Source organism: Neolamprologus multifasciatus, chromosome 3, assembly GCF_963576455.1.
Source record: "Neolamprologus multifasciatus chromosome 3, fNeoMul1.2, whole genome shotgun sequence".
NCBI lineage: Eukaryota > Metazoa > Chordata > Actinopteri > Cichliformes > Cichlidae > Neolamprologus > Neolamprologus multifasciatus.
Window position 1 is genome coordinate 33364849 of NC_140441.1, and position 19786 is coordinate 33384634.

A 19786-nucleotide genomic window follows, 5' to 3' on the forward strand; every position below is an offset into this window, starting at 1 on the left:
CATGGTTCACGTGTTTTAACTGCAGGCCAACTATGTCATAGGGTAGCATCTATCCCAGACAAAACAAGATGGTGAACTTTAGTTTTTCAGTTTTGTCTTCAGATTTTGCACCAGCAGTCTGATAACACTCGTTTAACCAGTTTGTATGAGTGACTATGGTGTGGTATGTCTAGACTAGGGGTCGGCAACCTGCGGCTCTGGAGCCGCATGCGGCTCTTTAGTCTTTATACTGCGGCTCCGGGTGGTTTGGGAAAATAAATTAGAAGTATTTAGCTGAAGTGTATTTTATTTGTGTTTAGTTCTCTTTTTTTTTAACTTGTAGTTCTAAATTGGAAGATTATTGTGATTTTGAAATATAAAAATAAAATTATATCTTATTATTTTTTCATCGCTCAAAATAAGCGTCACACTCGTGGAAGCCGGTATACCCGCCGAAACGCCGTGCATTTATCGAGACTTTCAACCCCAGGTAGGCCAGTTATGGATCTTCGGATCCACATTATGTCGGCAGCTCCACCATGACCTATGTTAAAACAAACACCACTCACGCTTCACAGATGACACCTTACAGTCCTGCGTAAAGATGAAAGCCCCGAATTGCAGATGCTGTGCGCAGAGGTTCGGGACCATAAATCTTATTGTAAACATATCACGGCAGACCCGACGATGTTTTCATGAACACGCTTTTCAGCATCTCTTTATTGACCACTTTTCACACACGGCTGCTGTACACATACAGCCGGCTGTAGCTTTTCAGCTCACAGCCCGACAACACAACAGCAGAGAGAGCACAGACTTTAAGGCAGCGAGGCGTGATTGCGGGTGCCGCTCAGGTGCGTCCGCCTCCCATGCAGCAACGCTGCAGACCACGCCCCACCACACACATTAACCAAGTAAAATACATATTTAGGCAGAATTTTGCAAATATCTATTTTTTTTTTTTTTTTTAGCAGCATAGTGCTTTTTTTTCCAATTACTTTTTAAAAGTCAGGTCAAGGCTCCAAAAGCCCAAAGGCGATATAAGGGTGGCGGCTCACAACAGTTTTTGTTTGCTGGATCATTTTAGTTCAGCTGGGTGTCTTTCCTTTTGTTATGTTTCTTTAAGAGTTTAAAATGTGTTAATTACATAAATAAAATGTAATTTTCTCTGTAGCACTTTATGGATTTCATAAGCAACACACTTTAGTTGCTCTGTGGATTCTTTTAAAAAGCAGTTAAAAACTATTCTGTTCAAACAAGCCTTTTGTTGATCTACGTATTTTATATTCTTTACATTATTTACATTTGATCTTTTACATTGTGTATAATGTCTATAGATTGTGTTGTTTATTTTAATTTTTGTGTACAGCGCTTTGTGACTGTCTGTCTGTGAAAAGCACTTAATAAATAAACTTTACTTACTTACTTTAGTTGTTCACACAAAGCATAAAGGTAAAAAACAATATATACAGTGTTATCTTCATTTTAGATTTCAAAAAGTATTTGCGGCTCCCAATGTTTTCTTTTGCGTGGAAACTGGGTCCAAGTGGCTCTTTGGGTGTAAAAGGTTGCAGACCCCTGGTCTAGACTATGAACAGTCTGTTAAAGTTAAGTGTTCATTGTAAATATAGATTAATAGAGAAATATTTCCTAGTGCTTTAATGACTTATTGTCTGTTTGAACAAAATTCTTTTCATTTCACTCCCTGGGCAAGATTAAAAAAAGAAGAGCAGCAAAGCAGCTTAACGGACATTTTTTTTTTATCATTATCATCATCATCATCATCGTTATTATGGTGGAGCTGGGGTAAATTCGGTTTAAAGTTGCAGACTGCACCTTTTCAATTTATATAACAAAGCTGAGATCTGCAATAGAGTTGGTGGTGCCTTGTATGGAAAGCATAAAGCTATTTTTACATTGGATCTGAGGGAAATTTACTAAAGCTATGTGCTGTTCTCGTGCCTGAAATGATTAAACAAGATTTCAAGAATTTACTGTAAAGCAGTTTTGTAGTTTCAGATAAAAAAAGATTATTCACTCCAAACCATTACCTTCATAAAAATGTTTAAGTCTTCAAATTTAAGGCTCAGAGCCTGGTTATATCAATAAAGCATGCTCATTCATCTTTCATATTGTTGCAAAGTATAAGAACATTAAATGTAGGCGAGTTCAAAAATTTGGAAATGATGTTGGAAATTGTTGATGTCTAATCTAGAGTCCATGCTGGAAGTTAAAGTTTGTAAAAGCAATTTAAATATATTCAAATATAAATGTTTAGCAAACCAAACACAATGCAAGCAATGCAAAATATGCAGCACTAAAGAAAGAAAATCCCTTACCTCTGAGCTGGATACACACTCAACACAGTCGCATCGTATCTGATGTGGTCTGGGTATAGTGACCTACACAGAGCAAAAACATCAAACAACAAATCACTGATAAAATAAAGATCTCGCTTTATTCCTTAACCATCAAGACAGACAAAAAAAGAGCTTACTGCTCATTATGTTGATAACTTATGCATAGAACAACCATTACCTTCCGCTGGACAAGCAGCTTGATAATCTCATAGTTGTTTGTATGAGCAGCAAGCATGATGGGAGTTATATCTGGGGTGAACTCTGAAAACTGGCTGTCCATCATCAGAGAAGGAACCTGTAGGAGAACAAAGTACAAACCTCTTAAACTGGCTGTTATCTACCTTTTAATATTTGGGTAAAAAGCCTGCTGTCAACCGCCAGTTAAACAGAAAAAAAATGACTAAGAAACACTTTTATTGTCCAATTAAAAAGCTTTGATTCAGCTCCACATGTGACACTGTTACATAGGGGGAAAACTGAAAGTGAAAGACAAATTAAGCAAATGATGAATCCAATCAAACACTCTTGAATCAGATTAAAACAAACTAAATTAGTGTAATGTATTCGATAAAAAGAAATTTCCTGCTTGACAACTCTGCAGAGGTAGATTATTTAAAGCCACATCCTCTCCAAAACTCATTTTATCCCTCACGGATGCAGCTCTGAACACCAGCTGTACCTGGGAGAGAAGAGGGGAGTGGAAGATTGTTTGTTTGCCAAGTGAATACCAGGAGGTCTGTCATTACAGGAAGACAAAGGAGAGATGGAGAGAGGAAAACCAAGAATGTAATGGCTGCATATTAAAAAAAAAGAAAAGAAAAAAAAAAAAAAAGAAAAAAAAGAAAAAAAAAAGAAAGAAATGCAGACGCATGTTAACAAGACGCCTGAACCAAGAGGATACAGTTTTTAGACTAATGCCACGTCTTGAGTCTATGATGCTATCGATCACTAGGTTAGTCCAGCCCATAACGGACACGTTACATCTGCTTCATATAATCTGTACAAAATGTAAACACGACCACTTGTAGCTTTACAGTCAGTTATATCAGGGGGCTGTGTGCCAGACTGTTTCTTGGCCCAGAGCAGGAACTTTCTGGAATCTCTGCCTGGCAACCTCACAAAGACAACAACAAGAGTGCCAGCCATATGTAGCAGAGCTTGGAAGATTGTTTTTGAGGCGGAGATCACATTGTCTTCAAACAAAATGCTGGGATCTTCAAAACACCCAAAACAGCTGGGTGTGCACCGCCATCAAATTTGTAATCTACAGCTTTAAACGTCAATATGGAGTTGAGTGGTCACAAATCATTTGTAAGACGCAACACAAATGTGTAGTATTTGCCATCAATTGCAGTTCCCCAAGTAATTTGATGTTATATTTATTACTGCGTGTTTTATTAATTGTTCTGCACTAGCCTCTGTAGAAAGGCTTTGATAACTGCTATAACAATAAACTTAAAAAAAAAATATACATCAATAGAAACGTGGATGGTAGATTTTCTTGAGCATAATATTTTAATAGACTCTCTTCAAAAATAACAATTCTTTAAAATCTCTTCAAAGTTTTGTTGAAGCATGCTAGAAATTAAAACTTTTTTGAGAGACTACCACAACACAAAGATGTCATACAGGAGTGTGTAAAACTTAATTTACAGTACAACACAAACCACATCTGACCAATGTAGAAAGACAAGGTACAGGCCCTGCTGCTGAGTGAAAAAGAGGGTACGTACATCAGAGTGTCTGATTTGAGAAACAGAGACCTCCCAGGTATCTGTGTACTGCTATATTATTGGGTCATTGTCATCCAGGTCATAGTTGACCGGAGTTAAAGGCAACTCAAACTCACACAGAAGGCTTCTTCATTTTCCTTCAGATCAGGAGTCCCAGGTATTTAACCACAAGTGCAGTTTCCATAGGCTGGTGGTGGTTTGTAAAGGCAGTAAAGTGTAGTTTAAGGTCCCAAGAATGTGCACACTTGAGCCAGTTGAGGGGTGTTTACCCACTGCACTCGTGCTCTAGTCCAGACTTCCAAAATCCCAACTGTGTGTCTCTGGAAGTGGATGACATCTGCCAAGTGCAAAATTCCGGGAACAGGAGAGGTGTGAAAAAAAGAAAACCCTTCAAAGATCAAGACCACATTCTTTGTACACCATCTCCATCAACAACAGAGCTCTCTGCACATAGATGGCATGCAGTGCTACCCCAGTCTAGCAGGGGAAGCACTGCAAACAAGCTACCTCTGCTGGACTGAATCATGCGCACTGTTGTGTGGACTCTTTAGTCTTTTGGTAGTTTCCAATAGTAAATGGCATAGAATAGCATTAATGGTTTAGAAAACAAATACTGCTCCAAACACTCAACTAGCCAAATGTCAACAGCCTTGAGCTTTGCTGAAACGACCAGCAGAACGTGGAACATAAGAGCGATCAATGTTGAAAATGAGTGTAGAGATCTCATTAGAAATAAAAGCTAAAAATTATTTAAAAAGGTCTTTTAATCCACTACTAACAGTGACAGAGACATTCGTGATCAATTGATGGTATATTATATAAAGCTGAAGGCTGTCTTATGCTGAAACCAGGACCCTAAAGTAAAAGTTAAGAATGAGGCTGACAGGGTGCTGGTATGTCAAAGAAAAGCACACACACGTGTACTCCCAGACATCTGAAGAAGAGAGAGGAGGAGGGGCTGAGGAAGGAGGGTACATGTGTGGACTCTTTCATGTCTCAGAGGGAGAATGACGGAGAGTGCTTCTCCTCACCCTTCCCATCTTTCTGTCTCCATCTTTTCTGCTGCCTCATCTTCTCCTCGTCTCCCCTTTCCACATTCTTCTATTTTCTCCCCCCCTCCATCTTCTTGCATCTCTCTCATTTCCTTGTTTTCCCTTCATCTAACCCCCTCCTTTCCATCAACTTACTCTCCTCATCTCTCTCTACCTTTGTCTCTTCCTCCTCTCACCTGCCACAACCCTATTTTCTTCATCCGATCTTTCTCTCTTTTTCTAATCCCTCTTTTTTCCTGCCGTGATAAGGAGTGTGAGAACAGCTGCCACGGGCTGGGCCCCAAATAAAAATTAAAGAGACAGACCGAGAATACACAAACAAGTAAATATAAGCAAGCACACATGCAAATACAGAAACGGCAAATAACAGAATGAACATAACTTGAGTACAATTGATTTTTCACGCATTGAAATTGGCTGCACCATCTGCAGCTGCGAACGAGCACCACTTTAAACTTTTTCAATTAGGTGAAACTACACCAATGGCATATTTAGGCTCCAGATGTACACTGTTGGTTCCCCCAAAATGGAGCAACACAGTGAGATAGCAGGAGGTGTGATTGTTATGGGCTTGTTGCTCTTACATGTTTCTGAAGATGGGTCAGATCGCTGAGAGTTAAAGCGACATGATGAAATATGAGAGAAAGGTTTAGTTAAACTCGATCTACATTTTTTTTCCCGATTTATTGCTGGCTGGATTATGTTCAGAGGAAATGTTTATCTTTATCTGCTACAACGGTGCAAAGGCTGGGTTTCATAGCTTGAGTCCCATCTAAACTTGACTGCCACTATATTAATCACCTGGCAGCACTTCAGTGCACTGGGTATCGGTCAAAATGACGTACTGAGAATTAGAATGAAAAAAAAAGGTGATTTAAGTGAGTCTGAATATGGCAGGTTGTCTGAGACAAGCTGATCTGAGTATTTCAGAAAGTGCTGGGATTTTCCCACACAACCGTCTGTAGGGTTTAGGAAGCCAAAGAAAATCTGCAGCAACTGTGTGATGCTATCATGTCAATATGGACCAAAATCTGTGAGGAATGTTTCCAGCACTTTGTTGATATCACAAAGAATTAAGGCAGTTCTGAAGTCTAAAATGAGGTCCAACCCAGTACTGGGTGTACGTAATAAAGTGCGCGGTGAATGAATGTTTAGATTTAGCCAAGAAAAGCACTTTAAACTTTTGAGAAAACCTATGGTTTCAGTTATAAGTTGGTTATTAGGTTCATTCACTCATTTGTGGAGTCTTGAGTATTGAGCCAGTTTTTGCACAGAACTGCGAGTGCATAAAGTTTTAAAATACTGGAGTCACTAGAACAGGTATTCTGATACAAGATTTTTGAGTCATTAAAAAATACTTTAAGGGATACTTAAATTACTGGAAATAAATGATAAGTTACCATTGGGTGTGTCTCATAACTCAATTTTGGATGGACCAAAAGTTTAATTCAAAGCACTGAAAGTCCCTGAGAAGGCAACTCCAGGAAAATAACCCAAAGAGTAAAAGTAACTTTGAAAATAATTGAGGGCAAATAAACTCACAACAGACGCAAGAGAGATGAACAGGAGAAGATCTGATAAAAGCTTCAGGGTGGGAAGGACTATTTATACACAAGTAACTGATAACTGAAGGGAAACAGGTGAAAACAATCTAGACTTGGCGAATACAGACAGGAAGCAAACCTGAGGCAGGAAACAAAGTAAAACCGGAAACAACCGAAGGAAAGAAAACAAGAAAACACAAAGGGACTGAGGCATGACCAAAGAATTGGGCGGGACACTGAGGGAATTAAAAACAAATTAAAATTAAAATGGGAACCCACACCATCAGTACACATGTACCAAAACTCCACAGAACCCAGAGAATATGACAGAAACTGATAAAGATCTAAGCAGAAGTGAGAAACTCAAATATCAAAAGCCTCCAAGACCAAGAACACAAACTACAGAACCAACACAAGACAGAATAATCAAGACACCATGTAGCATGTGATCCCACTGCGACAACACCAGTGATTCCTGGGACGGCATTTGTCTCCACAGTCTGTCTTCACTTAAGTGTTGTCTGCAACCCTAAAGTCTCTTGACTGTGTCATGCTGGACTGTGACTATAGTCTTGACAAAATCTACAGACAGACACATAAACACAAGTCAAAGTACTCAAAACTACCTGGTAGTGGTAGTAACAAGTGTCTCCAGGACCATATGTTACCATGATAACACCACACACACACACACACACACACACACACAAAGTGAAAACAATTTCAGCCACGACAGAGTGGCACCTGTTAGAGCAGGTGTCTCTCAGACCACATTTTGCCATGATTACACACAAACACGCACCCACACAGACTTACACAGTGGAAAGAAAACCAGCTATGTCATTAGGAGGTACTAATACATTAAAAATGGCAACAAACAAAAGGGCTTTTAGTAAAACAAAGCCAATGTATTTAATGGCAGGCTGATAACCAAGCAGTCTGACATTTAGAACATTTTATTAATCCCAGGGGGAAAGCTAAAGCTAACAAAACAGTTTTGTGTTTTGTCTCACTCCCAGGACTTAATCGGCACTGAATATCAAATATTAGTATCAAGCCAAGTCCTATATCAGTCTGCTCTATCATTTTGCTCCTGATACCTGGTGACCTTATTCAGTAATCTGAGGTCACACCACATAAAACTTTATACCCCAAACCTTCATATTAAATTCAACAACTCAAAATGTCTGGCGGTTATAGAAACTGAAGTAAAAATAAAAAAACCAAACTTCCTTAAAATCCCAAAGCAGTATAGCACCTTTAGTAGTAGCTCCAGGTCCTATAAGCATCTCCAGGACCATGTGTTGCCATGATAACCACACTCAGATGCACATTCACAATCCAAAACATTTTTCAGCCACAACAGTGTCGCTGTCAGTCAAAAAATCCAATATATCTAGGGCACGACTGCTGTTGACCCCTTGAAAGGAGAACGATTGAAAGCAAAATTTATATCAAAGGTCGTTTTTGACTCCAAACTGTGTCAGAATTTGGACCCCTTTTTATTCTGGACTCCATTTATTCGGAGCTATTATCTGAAGCACATTATGATTTGGCTCTCAAATTACCCATTCATAAGCTGATGGCTGCAAGCTCTCGTGAAAGTCACTGCATGAAATTCTGGGAACAGTGTGGCGGTACTTTGGGATGGGGGCACACAGAGCCAACCATCAAACTGGAAATTTTCCAAAGAGCAGTCAAATGGTTTCTGTAGTTTATCACAGCGGGTCACACTTGCTTTGTTACACTGTAATGTGAAAAGAAAAAAGTCCACAAAGGAGCTGCTGGTTTACTGAAAGTGGATCTCAGCTAGAGTCCTGTTATAGTTATAGTTATAACAGTTATAACAACAAATTAGGAGTGAAATTGCAGAAAGTTTGTGCAAGAAATCCTGTTTTTCTGGCTAAATTATAAAAAGATGTTTTGTGTTATGGATTCACTTTAAATGAGATTTCACTTTAAAAACAAAACCAGACAATGCATGATAATAAAAATATCCACTGTATCTCCTCGCATCCATCGGTGCAGACACACGTGCATCCAATCCAGATGAATACACTCAGATCAAAACCCAAATTAACACTGACTCCAGTTACACACATGCAATTCTAATTGTTTGCTTCACACATCAAAGGACACACAAAACCTTCCCTCATCTGCATCTCTCTCTGCAACTATTTCTCACTTTGTCCCCCTCCTAATGTGTCTTGTTTCCTATGTTTTTCCTCTATGCCCATCTGATTTCCTACATGCTGCATTTGCTGTTTTTCTTCTTTATTTGACTCCAGTCCATCTCTGTTTTCGCTCTTCAGGGCAAAGAGCTCCAGATCTAATCCTTTTGTCCATGTTTTTTAAAAAAAAAATCATTCTCTTCTTCCTCCTTCCCTCCCGTTTGTTCTTTGGGCTGTTGCCTCAGTCCTTCTATTTCGAGTATGCTGGTAATGAAGAGTGAGGAGTGGATGTGAACAGGGGAGTGAGGGAGGATGGACACAGAGATATAGAGAGGTAATCAAAGAAAGAGGGGGAGTCAGACTGAGTCAGATGGAGAGGGATGGCAGAAAGATCAACAGTTTAGCTTTGCAGGAGCAGATAAAAGGCCCTGATTCTACCTGTCAGTAGAAAAGTGCAGTTTAGAAACATACGTAAACTCACAAAGCACACATCCAGCTCTTAATATAAGTGTGTGAGTGTGCATATGTTTGTGTGTGCAAAACTCAATACTGTGCCCTGAATATTGGTGAAATAGATAGTTTCAGAGGCGTGATTTCCAGGGGGGTTAGGGGGGTTATGATCCCCCAAATAATCAGACCAAACCAAAATAACCCACCCAATAAAATTATGAATTATCTTGCATAAATAAGCTGTTGATTTTCTTTACTCATTACCAGCGAAATTGTTGCATGTTTAATCATCTGGGAATTTACCCAGATTTATTTATTTATTTAGACAGAGATCTTGAACCCCCCCCCCCCCCCCCCCCCAATGTTCAGCACAAAGTTGCGCCGATGGATAGTTTAAATATAAAACTTGAGATCACTCTTTCCACAAACAGGCACTTTTTCGTTTTCCCCACACATGCAGAGGTAACGCCTTTGTGAAGCACTCCTCTCCGAGTTTCTCTCTTTTTTCCTCTCATCAAACTTGATTCTCTCCGATGCCTTTTGCTGGAATTATGCTTCTCTCAGCTGAACCCAAGTAAACTAACAAAAGTGAACTGACACATTTCTGTGCATCTTTTATTGCTAATATAAGCACACTCTGTTTGCCACACTGCTACTCGTCTCTTCCTGTGCGTATCCATCTTTAGACTTCGGTAACTGTGCAGCAGCAGAAAAGAAATGTTGATATTGTAGTAGAAAAGCGTTTGGGTTTTTAAAGGCACCCCTGATGATAACTGTGCAGGGGTTGAATTTTTTTCTATAACTCTAGTTGGGGTTCATTTTTTCCTACAGAAACTCCCACAAGCACACCTAAGCCTGTTATTCACTTAGCAAACTTGGTATTCATGTAATTTCACCCTGAATTACACCCCTCGCTAACCAAGCTAGCCAGCACCAGCAGCTACACCCTTCAAATTCAATCCGGATGCTGTAGCCTCCACACACATATTGTTTTAGCATGCTACATGACTGAGATCTTATTGAACATATTGGACAATTGAAATAGACTGTATATAAAAGATAGACAAAAAAAATAACATTAATATGGGAGTAAGTTCAATTTGAATTCTTTCTAACGGTCAGCAGGGGGACATGTAATTGCAAAAGTCTTTGGGAAAAGACAATTCCCATACTCCACGACCTCAGTACTAACTTTTCTGAGGATTTTATGGTAACAAATGTTAGTTTCAAGTCTTACTGGTTAAAGTATGATGTTTGTTTTAGTCAAAAAGGATAAAGTAACATTTTCTTGGGCAGGTCTAACTCCATACGGTGTGATTGACAGTTACATTATGAGCATCCAGTGACCCTCAGAATCGCGGTCACATCCATTTCGCTTATGATGTCCTTGACAAAATATGACAATGACGAAAATACTCAATGCATCAACAAACCAACATCATGGTGGTTAAGTGCATCTTTCATATACAGTCTGTGCAATTCTGAAGCAACAACACGGTGCCGCATGTCTCTTGCTTTCTAAATCTCACACATAGGCCAACATTTTATACAAGACAGTAAAACAGATTAACATGTATGTGTTGCTGCCCACTGTTTTATTATCATAATTATAGAAATCTGCGCTGCGCTGACATCACTGTGTATTACGCATGTGTGATGTGTAAGGTAACTGAAGAGAGACAAAAAGTATGAGAAGACAAACAGAAACACTGGAAGAACAGATTTGTTCTCATCCACATCCAACTGAGAGGCAACCAAAACCTTCCCACAATCCTCTGCTTCGGCCAAGGGTTGGTTGCCATGGTGACATCGAACCTCACAGCCTCAACAGTCCAGGAATATTTTTCAAGAAGACGTCTTTGTTTCACTTATTTATTTTTTACATTTTGCAATTTACTTCCCGTTCGTTCCGTCTTCACATTTACTCCCCTGTTAGTTTGAATAGCTGTGAATCAGTGTTTTAACTACCCGTCTCTGAATCTCTCCATCTTAACCCCCCCAACACCTACTCTTTAAACTAAACTGTAGTGCGTTTTTCCTTCCTCTGCTCCTCTTTCTCTCTCTGACACACAAACAGAAATGCAGCAAGCAGACAAACATGCTGTCTGTCTCCAAATCCTATTTCACAGTTTGTCTATGAAACGGGCTGTTTAATTTCCCTCCTCTCAGCAGAATGTGGCATGGAGCATTACAATGAATGGATGTGCTGCTCATTATCTCACACACACACACACACACACACACACACACACACACACTAAAATGGAAAAATACTCACACAGGCGCACATTCACGGATGACTAAATGCAAACACGTGCATGCATGGATGCGTCTGGATGCAACATATACCCACAGAGGGCTCGCTCTCCCTCTCTGTTTGGTCTGAACCAGTGGTGCCGCCAGAAACATTTTCAGAGTCCAGATGGGGCCACTGAAAATGTGAAGTCGGTTCACCACAAACCAAAAGACATAAACTTTAGGCGTAGTTAAAAAGAAACATCCGCACGCACCTGTTTCTCTCCGCTGGGCCTTTTGTGTGACAGCAGCAGTTCCACGGCACCCACCACCTCCTTCCTGATGGCGTACAGCAGGGCGTCGCCCGTGTGGATGCCGTGGTCGAGCAGGAGCTCCATGATCTCCAGGTTCTCGTTCTCGATGGCGATGAGGAGAGCACTGCGGCCCAGCGGGTCCAGACAGTTCACATCCATGTTGTAGTACACCTCTGCTTCGCGAAGGGCATGTTTCACTCCCGCATAGTCACCTACAGGAAGAGGATAGTTGAAGTGTGCAGGTGGCTAAACATGCTTCATCAAAAATTTCACTTTCTCACCCAAATTATTGTTTATGTGTCTACTGATGTGAAAGTCTGTAAAATACAAATCTGTCAGGGAGCTAATGCCAATACAGATATTTGTATGATATATATGCTTATTCATTTATACTTTTTCAGGATTTATTCTCACCTCCTGTGCACAAGAATCAAATCATTATCAATCAAAATTAAGTCTTTTCAAAGTCTACAAAAAAGACATTAAACACTCATTTGCATATATGAGTTTTAACATGTATCGTGTTTGCTACATCGAGTCCTTCTATTGCTTAAAAAGTATTGTTTGGGGGGAGGGTCACGCTGATTATCTAAAGCACTCAAAAACTCACTTCACATTACAGGGTTAGCTTTTTATCACAAGACCTTTTAACAGTAATCAGAGAAAATCCTTGGAAACACGGGGAGAACACACAAACTCCTCACAGAAGGGCCCACCCAGGTTTGTGATGCCATCAAACAAAATTTAAAATGTGGAGATGAACAAAATATGTATAACAAAATAATTTTTAAAAAAACAGGGTAAGGTATCCTGAGAAAGGGCTAGTTACTGTGCAACTTACTATTGTTGTTTGTTGAAAAGCACTGTACATGTGTGTATGACTAGTATCTAATGTATACTGATCTTTTTAAAAGCAGGGGTGTCAAACATAAAGCCTGGGAGCCAGAATTGGCCTTGCAAAGACACTTTGGGAAATGTGAAGGAGTGTAAAGATTTTGAACTTTTAATTGTGTTTTCAGGAGTTGAAGAATAAAACAATTACAAAAATCATTATAAATACAGAATAGTCTGGATGATGGAGCTACATGAACTACTGTAATATTACACATTTATTATGTATCCTGTACTTCTTTTTCTTACATTAAGGCATCTCGGGGATTAAATATTTAGCTAAATATCTTTACGCTAGAAAGTGGAGTTTCATTTGGCCCACGATGTAAACTTATTTAAGGTTGTCTTACCTAACCCTTTCCTGCGATGTCCAAGTGTTTCTTACAACTGGTTGCAGGAAAGTGACATATTTAGAAAGCATAGTCAGGTCGGCAAGTGTTTGGATAATGACACTTTTTGCTCTGCATGAGCATCACCCAGTGCTGTGTTTACTTCCTTAAGGTGCTCTGCTAGGCCTTTACTCCAGCTGCTTTCAGTTGGTACTTTTCTGTGGGCCTCTCTGCCTTCAGGTTTGACTTTAGAGTAAAATGCTCTGTAAGGTTGTGATCAGGTGACTGAACTCGTTTCTTCGCTTTGAGAAACTCTTGGGTTGCTTTTGCAGTAGACTTCACACTATGAAGCTGTGTCCGATTAGTCAATGAATTTCTGGTTGCAGCATCTTGTTCAAGGACGTTTGGTGCAGCACACCTGTGCACTGACACACTCTGACTGACCAGCTGCTCAGCTATCAGAAAGTATAAACTCAGCATCATTTAACGGGTGAGTGGATCAGTAGAATGCATTTGTGGAGGCAACTATGTGGCTTAAAATAAGCAGATGGCTGTGCAAGGCTGTGTGTGCGTTTACCTTTCTCTACAGCTGTGAGGTAGGCCCGCTCCTCAGCAGACAGCTCCACCTCAGCACGGACAATCTGAAGTGGGATGCGGTCGCGGTACGGCGAATATGTCGCCTAAACCACAAAAACAGAGGACGACAACATGAGGCAAACTGCATGTAAGTAGAGACATGAACAAAAAACAAAAAAACATATGAGCCAGTTGTGTTATTGAATGAATGCACATGCAGAATAAATGTTCACCAAAGTTTTACCCTTGTAGTGGTGGGTACACAGTTGTTTTGCCAAAATACACCCATCATGGGCATAAATTTCGGTTTTTAATAATTTATTTAAAACTGTTCTTTTCCCCAGAGTGGTCTAACTGTACAGCTTTAATGACTTTAAACAAAAACAAGACCTGGGTGTACAACTTATAACTTATTTTGAATTTAGGGTCAACAGTATACATACAGGCTCAAATATATACATTATATACCATTATATATTATTATATTATATACCATTTATATCTGGCATAACTTGCATAATTTGCATAATTTGCATAATTTTGGCTGGATATTTGACAGCTCTCGGTGGTCAAATGTAAGACTTGGTGGAGTTTGAAGCATAGTTAACTCGTTTTTAACAGGGTTGAAATCGAACCTTAATATTAGCCTGCTTTATCCACTCTAAACCCACTTCAGGTGTGTGAGGTGAACTTGAAGAATTAGGACACAGCACTCCTCCTCCATCATTTTATCCACTTTACTATCAGTGGCAAAAAACAGCCCCAGAGCATGATGCTACAATCACCATGCTCGCCAGCTGATATAGTGGTCTTAGGTCTGAAAGCCTAATTATTACTTCTCCAAACAAACCTCTTGTCTTTGTTGCCAAATAGCTCAATCAGCTGACCATAAAACCTTCCTGCAGATGGCATTTGGCTTGACTATGTGGGCAGCTGCAAATTTCAGTCAAACCTTGAGCAAAGGATTTGCTTGTTTGGGTCTAAGCAAAGTGGTGAAACATCCAAATTGCTTGTTTTATGCAACTGTTCGAACTGATGATCTTGGAATCAGCAGTCGTTTTAAGCTCTTAGTTTTTTGGACATTCCCAGTGTTAAGATGTTTACTCAATCCAATGACCACTGTCAAACAAACATTTTATATGTGTAACGAGAAACTACCAGCTGTAGTCAAATGTATACTTTCCACCCTCTGTTGACAAAAACAGCATTGATAAAAATTTCAAATGTGCGTAAAAATCTGTTTTTTTAAAGTCATTAAAGATGTTTGCTGTACAATTATTATTATTATTATTATTATTATTATTATTATTATTATTAAGAATAGTTCACAGAAATCAGTAAAGACATCAAACTAATATGAAATTCATTCTTATGATGAGCAGATTTAATGACAACTTTAACTTTATTGTTAATTAATTGATTTTTTGTTTGTGTTATTTGGAAACTATACGAAAAACATTAACATTGAAATTTGTGTTGATAATGTATATCTAGAAAGGGTTAATACCATAAAATGTCTTGCTGTGATCATTGATCATAAAGCCTGTTGGAAATCACACATCACTTATGTGAGGGGAAAGTTAGCTCGGGGCATTGCTGTCTTGGGGAAAACAAAACAATTTCTGGATAGGAAAACATTGTATGTGTTATATTGTGCTTTACTATTACCATACGTGAGTTATTGTGTAGAGGTTTGGGGAAATACATATAAAAGTAATATTCAGACTATAATCATAATGCAGAAAAGGGCTATTAGACTAATAAATCAGGAGGGGTATAGGGCTCACACAAATGCACTTTTTATTAAGACGGTGAAGTTTAAAACAGTGCAAATGATATATAAGGCAAAGAAAGAGATGGTACAAATCCAAATAAGTAAATGGTTCTTAGAAAGAGAAGGAAGGTATAATTTTAGAGGGAAGTGGAATTTAAAATTACAAAGAGTAAGAACAACATTGAAAAGGATGTCTATTTCCATAGCGGGAGTTAAATTCTGGAATGAGTTAAAAGAAGAAATAAAGGTCAATAGTGATACTAACCAGTTTAAAATAAAACTCAAAAAATAAATTTTAAATAAGTATAAGAATGAAGAAAAAGCAATTAATGAAATGAAAGCAATATTAGGAACTCTTCTGTCTCTCTTGGCCACTTAAAGGGATCAGAAGCAGTTATCAGGATGACTGGAAAATGAAACTACTTTTTTTAAATACTTCAGTGTATTTTAATGTGTTTTTCTTAGGGCATTATGCTAAAAATTATTTCTGTCTTTAAGATACAGTTCATTTACCATCATCAATCAACAAGATGCAAGCACACTGAAACTCTCCAAGTGAAGCCTTTTCACTCAGGTATCTTCTCCACACCACACTGTAAACCCAGCAGAGTGATGGAGACGCTAAGACACCAACGTGTCTGCTTTGTGCAATTCAGAACTTCTAACTTTGTGGAGATGAACAAGTTCCAATTATGAGAATGAGGTTAATTTGACAAATTTTTCAGTTTCAGGATCAAGAACAAGACTGTGTTTGACTCACCTTTTTGTAGTACAACTGCGTCATGGGATTCATCTGGCCAGTCTGGAAAAAGGAAAAAGAGCTGTGTTACATGAGTGGAGTAAAAATAGTGTGAGGTGAAAGAGACAGGCGTGTGGACGGCTGCACAGGTTTGGTCCAGTTATCATTATGGTCAACAGCTGAAGCCACAAGAGCGGTTGCGAAAGAAAGTTCACAGAGGTTAATCGAATAACGTGCAACCCCGAGCTCAGGACTGCGGACACCTGAAGTCGGCAGTCTTGAGATCAGTTGGACTTTTGCTTCTGGCCACAGAGAGAGCTTAAGCATTATCGAGGAAGAGCTTTTACTACTGCTGCAATCGTAGCGCACAATGCTCCATGAGTCATAGTGTTCACACTGACGCAGCACATATGCTTTTTATGAGGATCATTTTATTTCTGTGCCATTTTCACTCAGTGGTGTTATCATTAAAGGAGAACCATCCCCTCATAACTTCAGGTTTTATGTAAAAATATTCAGGCTTTATATTTTCTGCAGAGAAGTAATCTAGCGAACAGCTGTTTGTAAATCTCAGGTACAATCAACACAAGAAACGCTAAAGATAATTCTGCCACTCCACCAACGAAAAACTGAAAAAGGATTTACTCCATGCTCATTTACTCAATACACGTTTCAGATCGTCAAACAAATTTAGCATAAGGCAAAGATAACCCGAGAAAAAAAACAGCATTTTTTAAATGCCCCCGCCATTTCAGACTGGGAAAAGTTCGCAAACAGTTGCCGTCTAATTTCTAAATAAAGAATGTCAAAATGCTGCAATCAATAAGTAAGTCTGCACCAATGAGTGCAACTCACCTCTGACACGACTCTTTGCAATAAGGGACTCGACCCAATCAACTGCAGACTAGTTATATTTTTATATAAAAATCAAGCATGCCAAATGCAGATGTAAGTTTATTATTATTTGTATGGGAATTCTTTGAATTTTTGTTTTAAATCTATGAGGTTTGCAGCACTACACTGAATTTGCACTTCTGTGTATTTAGATGGACAGACAGCGAATTTTGTCTATTTATAACCGTTGACTGCTTTATTCTCACAGACTTAATATAATTGCCAGCTTGACCCCATTCGAATCGTAACATAACAGCATGCTGACTAGTCTCTCTTTACCACTATCTTGTTGCGCTAAAGCTACTTTGAAGAAGGCAAAAGTGTGACTGGTTGCAGACTTGGTTCCAGTCTTAGAAGGAGCCACTTCAAAAGGTAATGAGATCACAAGTTCATTGCACACAGTTACAGCAATAACTCTGCTCTTTCTGTGGTCTCCAACCACAAAATGCTATAATTGTAGCATTGAGCAGGTTCACTCTCAGTGACATCATGTGGAGCAAAGAGTAGAAAAAAAAGAGCCTGAGAGCTTTTCGCTCATAGGGACTCCTTCCATATACAAATACAATATGAAGATTCATTGTAGTAACAACACATGTATGACAGAAAATAAGGAAAAACATAACAGGTAACCAACACCGATGTCTTTACAGAAACCAGTAAGTAATTCTACTGGATTTACAGTCACTGTGGAAGACTTTAAAAGCAGCAATGAAGACCTAATATCTCCAAATCTACTTATGGCTTCAGCTAATTCTACCTGATACTTAAAGAGAAGCTGACACAATGAGCGACTGATGGACGAGTGGACAGCTGGAGCAGTGCAGAGCAGCAAATCCACATACATTCAGCACAATACACAGCATGCAGGATAAGCCTCCAGTATTAGTGTCTCCAGACTCATTAATACATGTAATCCCCATGAACCACTGACTCCTAGAGAATGTTTAGAAGCTCTTCATGTTTGCACATCTGTGCGTGTGATTGTGTATGTTACAAATCACATAGACACTGCACAGTAATTACCCCACAGTTGTTTACTTTAACAGTAAGCATTGAGGACGTTTTCCTACACTGTGTGGTATTAATAATCCAGCGGTAGGAAGCCATCAGAATGAGAGGGGGAAAAAAATGCAGATAACAATCTTCACATGTCTTTGAGTAAGAAAGAGCAAATTAATGAAGCTACTGGTTTGAATACAGATGTAAGCAAAGTAGTTAAGATCTTACTCGCTAATTACTGCTGTGGTGCTCCTGTGTGAAAGAAAAAAAACACAACTCTTTAGTCAAAAAAGAGCAGTTCTGTAAGTCAGGAGAGACAACAGAATGAAAATGGTGGAAATCAGCACTGTGTTACATCTGAATATCATTAGTCACACAAGTTAAACACAGAGGCCAGGGGCAAACTGCAGTCAGCACAGGTGCTCATTTCCAGCTGTTCTCTCAACTGTATAAACACCCGAGGAGGTACATTAAAGCACAGACTGCAGAGTTATGCAGAGCTGACTGCAGTAAACAGGGAAGGCTTTTGAGAGCTGGTTCTTAAAGCTCTGATGCCAACAAACTTAATAAGGAACCTTTAATCACCCTTTGCTCGCCCTCGTTTTTAACTGACGGTTGCTCTTTAGAAAAGCTGCTATTGTAAGTGGTGGATTAGATCAGCTGTGGCAAACCCAGATCACATTAACTCAACACTTTAATCTGTCGATGTTCAGTTAGACATGTTTGTGTCGGGCTGGAACTTATCCCAGCAGTTAGTCCAACCAGGACAAGTAAACAAATGGTCACATCCATGCCTACACCTAATATAGAATCGACAATTAACCTAACAGACAATCAACATTTAAAATGGCCTGCATCATGTAAGACTAATGTTACGTGTCTGCTTAGGATAATTTGAAGCTTATTAAGTTACTGGTGGCCTAGAGACCAATTAGCAACCCCTTGAAACATTTGGTCACTAAGGGACAACTAGTCCTAAGTGGTTGGCGAGTGCAGTCAGGTTGCTGCCAAGTGAAAACCGGTTCACAGAGAACTGCAGCAAAAAACCATTTGTGATTACTTTGGTTGTTACCACAATCCCCTGCTTACCCATAGTTTGCATGGAAGATACCAACTTGTCTCCAATCACTTGCCAACCAACCATTAAGAAGTCCTAAAAATTGGAAAAATCTAAACCAGAAACGGGAAATCTTTGCCTTCAAAGTAAAAGTTGTGGCACATCATGAAACCACCATTTTTCAAACGGTGCGACTCTTACTTTTAAGGCAAATGGTTATACTTTCTGGTTTGTGTCACACTTTTCACAATTTGTCTTCCATAGAAACTTCCACATGAATTCTATACAAAATATATGCGACTTCAATTTTTTTCTTCCCACTCTCACCAAGTGCTTGGTCATTTCGGAATTTGCATAGTTTGGTTTTTCTGAATTGCTGAAGGGTTTTTAACTTATAATATATATATATATATAAATATATATAAATAATTATAATATAATATTTTATACATTTTATATTGTAACTGGCTTAGACATAATTGTTGATGACAGATTGTTATGATTTAACCAAAACAGAATGAAACGCCACATTTCTTTTTGAGTTTTGTCTTTAAAAACAAATAAAAATAAAAAATGCTGATGATGAGCTTGATTGTCACATTAACATAAGAAAAACACTAGTAAGCAACAGAGTTCTTCAAGCTCTAAAGGCTTTAAATGTAGACTCCAGTGATGCTCCAATCTGTGAC

At 38.9% G+C, this 19786-nt stretch overlaps 2 protein-coding genes across 2 annotated transcripts in view; one reads left to right on the forward strand and one right to left on the reverse strand.

Moving 5' to 3' along the window:
- LOC146522634 (uncharacterized) overlaps positions 1 to 19786 on the forward strand; it is a 518363-nt gene that overhangs the window by 451015 nt on the left and 47562 nt on the right. The gene's annotated exons all lie outside the window — the stretch shown is intronic.
- trpc5a (transient receptor potential cation channel, subfamily C, member 5a) overlaps positions 1 to 19786 on the reverse strand; it is a 203067-nt gene that overhangs the window by 98059 nt on the left and 85222 nt on the right. Inside the window, exons 2-6 of the mRNA XM_085153481.1 lie at positions 16169 to 16210; positions 13636 to 13738; positions 11800 to 12050; positions 2518 to 2634; positions 2319 to 2381 (exon numbers count right to left, since the gene is read on the reverse strand). Coding sequence (XP_085009607.1) covers positions 2319 to 2381; positions 2518 to 2634; positions 11800 to 12050; positions 13636 to 13738; positions 16169 to 16201 — 567 coding nt within the window. The 5' untranslated portion in view covers positions 16202 to 16210. The remainder of the gene's footprint in view (positions 1 to 2318; positions 2382 to 2517; positions 2635 to 11799; positions 12051 to 13635; positions 13739 to 16168; positions 16211 to 19786) is intronic.